At 42.1% G+C, this 7043-nt stretch overlaps 1 protein-coding gene across 1 annotated transcript; it reads left to right on the top strand.

Moving 5' to 3' along the window:
• The first annotated feature begins 4514 nt into the window (after nucleotides 1-4514).
• Nucleotides 4515-6737, top strand: LOC148014341 (pentatricopeptide repeat-containing protein At2g33680-like). The gene has a single exon (XM_087666541.1). It carries the CDS (start codon nucleotides 4515-4517, stop codon nucleotides 6735-6737), a length of 2223 nt encoding a protein of 740 aa, XP_087522667.1.
• The last annotated feature ends 306 nt before the right edge of the window (nucleotides 6738-7043 follow it).

The raw sequence follows: 7043 nt of genomic DNA, 5'->3' as shown, positions 1-7043 counted from the left end.
AGAATTAGGCTTTAAGTGTCAGGAAGGCTTACAACAAGTTGCACCACTAAGCTTCAGTTGGGTCAATTTAAATCTCTGAGACTGAGTTGGGGCACTCACTCGGCCCAACTGGTCCAAGTTGCAGGGGTTAAGCAGGTGACTCGGACAGGCCGAATCTCGCCTATCCGAGTGCAAAAAGTTTTTTGTAGGCCGAGGTCCGAGTGGAGTAACTCGGACAAGCCGAGCCAAATGTTGGGCCGAGGGCCGAGTATCGTGTTCTGGGCCGAGTGGACACTTGGGCCGAGTGGACCTGGGTCCGAGTGTTAGTTTGGTCAAAGGGCCGAGTCGAGTAATTCGAACGGGCCGAGTTCGAGGGTCGAGTAGGGTTTTCGAGTCGAGGTCCGAATGGGCGGGTCCAAGGGCCGAGTTTGGGACTCAACCTAACAAGGGCCATTCGGACGGGCTAAACGCGGCACGATGAATGCCGCGCAATGACGATTTTGATCGAATCTCCCTAGTCAGGCAATCATCCCATGCATAAACTTCCAGATCCTGGCTAAGGCACCAAGGGAAATGATTGGCATACCTGGGGTGAGCGGTAGGCTCTCCAACGACGTGATCGAATCGAATCTTCGCGGGGGCTCTCTCTCACTCTCACTCTCTCTCTCTCTCACTGCAATGGTTGCAAATGAGCTCTCCCTTGGCCTCCTGACCCTTAAACCCCTTCCCGGGTAGGGCTTTGACACTCTCAATCATTCACTTGCCGACATTAAGCATCCCAAGCTAGCTTTTTGCCATTTTTTGCATGTTTTATGCCCTGTTTGCAACAGTAAACCCTACCCTTTCCCGATTCGATTTCCTAATGCTATCCTACACTAAATGCAAAGAGAATCAAAAGCAACAAACTGACATGATTTCTCCCTATTTTCCAATCATCAAACAAACTAACTAACCCAAAATACTTACTTGTTTCGAAGATCAAAACACCCAACCTTCCTACCTACCTCAAGCTCCGTTTCGGGGGAGAATCCCTTACTTCGATGCTTGATATGGGGCACGCATCCGTTGGTCCCGGCAATGGAACCAAAATGTGGAAGCTTTCACTCAACCACCAAGACCCACGGACCGCTTATTGTTTCAAGCGTTCCAAGCGAGCTCTAATGGCTACCTCTCACATAGCTGACACACTCTCGATCCTAAGAGTGTAGTGAGCTTACCTTGATGCCGATATGAGTTGCCTCCTCCCTTCCACACTCTGGTAGTTCCACGATCCTAGATGATAGCTCAAGCATGCTCAAGCCTCCTCCTTCTCCAAACTCCAACCGCCATAGCCATGCGCGCAAAAGAAGGAAAGGGAAGAGAAGAGAAGAGAAGATGATGAAGAGCTTCACCCCCTTGATCCCTCACTCCCACTCACTCCCTCCCTCCCTCTCACCCTCACTCCCTCTCTCAAGAGCACACACAAGCAAGGAGAGGAGAAGAAGAGGAGAAGAAAAGAGCTCTTGTTGGGCACACACCAAAGAATGAGCTTCCATTCACTTTTTGAACTTTATATATACAAACCCTAAAACCCCATGGGCACCCATTCTGTTTTACATGACCGGCCATTGTGGCAAGGTCCCTTTTTCTAATTCCCTCTTTTTGCTTTGTGCCCTAGGCCTATATTCGGCTATTCTTTTACAAGTGGCACAGGAGGGAGCCTGGCACTCTTTTATAAAAGTTTTTTGGAGTTTTTGAGGTGCCTTTTATTTAAAACTATGCTTTTGGCCCCAGCTTAGCTTTGGAGCCTGCCTGCGTGTCCTTGCTCCTTTTCCATCTTCTTTCTGCTTTTTCATTCGTCTTTTCGCCTTCTCGGCTTGGGGTACGCTTTTGGCCACGGCTTAGCTTTGGAGCCCGCCTGCGTGTCCTTGCTCCTTTTCCATCTTCTTTCTACTTTTTCATTCGTCTTTCCGCCTTCTTGGCTTGGGGTTAACACAACCTCCCCTACTCTCATGATGAGCATCCATGCCAAATGGAAGAATGACTTTTCTATGGCAAGGCTGCCAACTTTAAAAAAACGGCTCAAGAGGTTGTGGAAGGCCACACTTGTGTTCAAATACAACATCCTAAGGTGGCGAGTTGTGTTGATGAAGAACCTGCCTTTAAGGGCTAGACTCTGTAAAGTAAGTAGACTCTCTTTGCTATGTCCCTTCTATGGTTTTGTTAAGGAAGTGAAAGTTCATCTCCTTTGGAAATGTATTCATGCCACTCGTGTGGAGGACCATTAGGCAATGGCTCAAAGAAGCAAATTTGCTTGACTCTTTCAATATCACTATTGCCCTTTTTGGTAAACATTTAGCTTACTTTGTGGTGTTGGCTTGAGGTCTATATGGTCTAGTAGAAATGCAATAGTCTTTAGAGCTCAATCAACACAAAAGCTTGATTGCAACCTTGGCAGGCTTAGGCAGGAGGTGCTTATGATTCTAGGTCCTTTGAAGCCTAAAATTTGGATTTTCAGGTTGCTTCATAGAAAGCTGGAACATAAAGCTTCAGCCTCGTCACATGGTTTGATGTTGTAACTTTTACTTGCTTTTTATCTTAATATGATGCACATTGCCAAAAAAAAAAAAAAACTCAAGTAGCAAAAAACGTATGTTGTTTGTTGTGTGCAAATCACACTTTTTATTTTATTTTTTATGAGCAAAGGAAATAATTGTATTATATAACTTTAAGTAGCTAAAATGATACATTGTTTATTGCACATAAACATGCTTTTTATTTTATTGTTTGTGAGCAAAGGATAGTAATTGTGCAATAGCATAGTTGCTTCCCCTTGCTTACAAAAACACAAAGTAAGTGAGGCATAGCCCTAGAAGGCTTTGCAATGATACCAACCACACAAAGCATGGTAAGCGAGCCTAGTTGACAATGATGCTGGTCAGGTCATCTAGTCTAGTATACATTATTTTCATTTACAAGTCTCCAAACATAGGTGCAAAAATAGTAACTCCAACCATACAAGAACTCATGTGGATACCATTCCAAAAATATATAAATTCATATTTACAAAAAATTTAAACATTGATTATAGCGATACATTAGAAAAAACACCATTAAAAAAGTTATTTCAAAAAAGTCAAGGAACGCATGTAATATTACAACCTATAGCAATGTGCCAATCTCTAATTGATCATGTATGGACAGACATACCAATTGATAAATTTTAAACAAAAAAGAACCACATTTTGATATTGGACAAATCACTCATTGGTATACATAATCATGTAACGTGCATAATTCACAATTAATAATAATAACTAAATATACATAATATAACACACTTAAAAAAGTTACAAATAAACCATTACATTTAAAAAAAGGGTAGGCATTATGCTAAATGATCACTCTTTTAAAATTTGAAAGCTTTTTTTGAAAATTTTTGCAAATCATTTTACATTAGCTCACATTATATATTTACATCTACGAACACTTTGTAGTGGTTCATGAGGGTGTATATGGAGGTTCTAGCTTGTAAGACGAAGACAAATTTTTTGTAGCAATTAAACCTTTGATAGAAAATTTTTGTAGGGATTTTTCGGATCCAATGATACATATGTGCTATTTTTGAGAGGTTGCAAGTTTCAACTATTTAGATCTTCTTTTGCAAAATTCAAAGGGCTTTTCCCATTGAAATTTTATTTTATATTGTATATACATTTGATAGTCAAGGGTGGTTTATATAGGCATATCACATGAAGTTCTCGACATTTTTCACTATGAGAAAAGGGGCTATTTTTTTCTCTTCTTCTTCCCTAACATATTTAACATCATGAGCTTCTGAGAAGGAGGAGGCACAACGCTCCTATCTATGAGCCGATAGCAACCCAACATCCAATTGCACCTAGCGAAGTATGAGGTGCAAAACATCTTATGATATTGTTGCCATTCACAACATGGGAGTTATACCTAGGGTAAAAGGGCCAATAGATTGTCATCTAGCAATCTTCCATTATAATTTTTTTTTCCAAGTGAGTTGCATAAATGTTTTTTAATGGTCAAACTATTTTTATTATATAGAGCTCAAAGAAAAAATATTTTGATATTTTGATATTTTTATCAAGAGTGTTAGTTACAAATAAAATGTTCATAAAAGATGGACAATGAGGGGCCTATAGAATGACACTCAAGGATGCATTACTTTAGAGTTTTACAAAATCTAAAATATAAAAAAATCTATATGGCTCAATTGTTTGATTTAAGTTAAGCTCATTTATAATTTAAAAAATTCATATTATATTATTAAGTGGCTTTAAAAAACCACATCTTTCTTATGAAATTGTTACTCAATTGGGATGGGGTGTGTTTTCCCTTTACCGTACTGGGAATTTGTTTAAAGCTTCATGTTTATATGCACGTTGTAGCCTGTCAGAGGAAGAAGGAGAAGAAGAAGAAGAAGAAGACAGAGATCTTGGAAGCAGTCGTGAATCCGCCAGCGTGCACGAGAGGAGCCATCGCAGCCGTGAACATGCCTCCTGTAGAGCTTCGGGGCCTCTGCAATGGCCGACCTGCCTGCGGTCCCCCACCTCGTGGCCATGCTCCGAACGTGCAGGCGGAACAGGGACCTAGAGCGCGCCCTTCGCCTCCTCGCACACATCCGTCAGCGCCAGCTCGACACCCACACGAGCGTCGGCAACTGCCTCATCCCGGTCCTGGTCGATTGCGGGAGCCTGCATGATGCCCAGCGCGTCTTTGATCGGCTCCCGTACCGGACCGAGTCCTCGTGGGCTTCCCTCATCTCAGGGTACATTGAATGTGGACATTTGCAGCATGCTTTCAACCTCCAGCACCAGATGGAGCAGGACCATATACTGCCTAGTAGCTTCACATTTGTACCCCTGCTGAAAATTTGCACCAAGCTTGAATTATTGGACAAAGGGCAAGCCTTGCATGCTTCCATTATCAAGAAGGGACTAGAAGAAGACCAGTATATCGGCAATGTTCTTGTCGACCTGTATGGGAAAAGTGGGTTGCTTCCAGACGCTCAGCAAGTGTTTGACAAGATCCCCACTCCAGATGCAGTCTCATGGAATGCATTGATTACAGGATACACTGAACATGGGCTTGATGATGAGGCACTTGCCTGTTTTGAAGAGATGCAAGTAGAGGGCTTTTCCCCAGACGAGACCACTTTTCTTGGCAGCTTGAAAGCTTGTGGAGGCATAAAAGACATAAAAAGAGGCCAGTCACTTTACATTGAGATAAGTAAACGGGGATTAGAACAGGATCTTTTTGTTGGTAGCACAATAGTAGACATGTATGCTAAATGTGGCTTGCTTATAGATGCACAGGAAACATTCGACCGGTTGCCGATTCGAAGCATAGTCTCATGGACTGTATTGATTGCAGGATATGTCCAGCATGGGTGTGGCGATGAAGCATTGAATTGTTTCAGAAAAATGCAGCTGGAGGACATAGCTCCAGTCACAGGCACTTTCACTTGCAGTTTGAAAGCCTGTGGAATCACAGGCAATCTAGAAACAGGCTGGGAAATTCACCTTGAAATAATTAAAAGGGGGCTAGAAGGAGATATGTTTGTGGCTAACACACTGGTAGACATGTATGTAAAATGTGGCTCAATTACAGAAGCAATGGAGGTTTATGACAAGATGCCTGCTAGAAATGTTGTGTCATGGACTGCAATGGTACATGGGTGTGGTCAAGATCTTGAATGCAGCATGTCTATACAACCCAACACTTATACATTCGTTGCTCTTCTGAAATCTTGTGCCAGGCTTCAAGATGTAGAAAGGGCCCAAAGGTTACATACAGAGATTATTAAACAGGGTTTAGAAAGTGATCATTATGTTGGAAATGCTTTGGTGGATATGTATGGCAATCGCAGCTCACTGGCAGAAGTGAAGCTAGTATTTGACAAGCTACCTGTGCGAAATGTAGTTACATGGAATACACTCATTGCAATTTATGCTGATTATGGGATTGGTGAGGATGTCCTTACTTGGCTCAAGCAGATGCAGCTTGAGAATATATATCCTAATGATATAACATTTATTTCCATCTTGAAAGCTTGTGCCACCATAGGAGCCTTGAAAATTGGCCATGCTATACATGCTGAGATAGCAAAATTAGCATTGGAATTAGACCTTCCAGTGGCTAACATGTTAATAGATATGTATTGCAAATGTGGCTCACTTATGGAAGGACAGAAAGTCTTTGATAAAGTGCCTGTCAAAGACATCATATCATGGACAGCAATGATAAAAGGCTTTGGTGAGAATGGTGACATAAATATGGCCATCCAATGTTTTGAGAGCATGCAGGAGCAGGGCGTGATGCCAAATGATATCACGTTCACTTGTCTTTTTGTTGCCTGCAGTCGTGCTAACTTGGTCTCCAAGGGCCAGGAATATTTCAAGGTGATGAGAGATGTATATAAAATTGAACCGACACGGGATCATTATGCTTGCATGATCAACCTTCTTGCACGATCAGGACATGTACATGAGGCAGTGAGGTTTTCTGAAGCCATGCAGTGTCTTCCATCCAAAGAAATTCTGCAGGCTCTGCTTACTGCTTGCCAAAGTCATGGAGAAATTGACTTGGGACTTCGGTGCTTTCAGCAGCTTGTCCTGATAAATCAAGAAGATACACAGTCGTACCTGCTGATGGCTGGAATTTATGCAAACGCTGGCAGGTTGGCTGATGCAAACAAAATTGAGGAGATAGGAGCACGAAAAAACAGGTTGGATGCGTGGCAATAGAGTGCTTGTTGTATGTGATATCCAAAGCAATGACATGCTGGGCAATTTGAAAGCTCGAGTACATGTCTAAATGAAGCACATATACAAGTTCAGTCTTAAAACATATGGCATGTCTTAAAACATGTTGTTTCCAAGATTTACACCACATGAACCTACAGTTGTACTGGGATGGATAGCATGTGTTGCATAAAAGTTGTTCTCCGTACAATGAAAAGCAAGAGAATCAGGCATGCAGGAGTGCAGTTGACAGGTTCTGATTGTGGCTTTTGTTCAGCACCTGTGGATTAAATGATTCATCAAGAAATC

This window comes from Lygodium microphyllum, chromosome 25 (assembly GCF_053477565.2).
Source record: "Lygodium microphyllum isolate KBCC chromosome 25, Lygodium_microphyllum_v1.1.10, whole genome shotgun sequence".
NCBI classification, from domain to species: Eukaryota; Viridiplantae; Streptophyta; class Polypodiopsida; order Schizaeales; family Lygodiaceae; genus Lygodium; species Lygodium microphyllum.
Note: the sequence above shows the minus strand (reverse complement) of the source record. Positions and strands in the feature narration are given on the sequence as shown.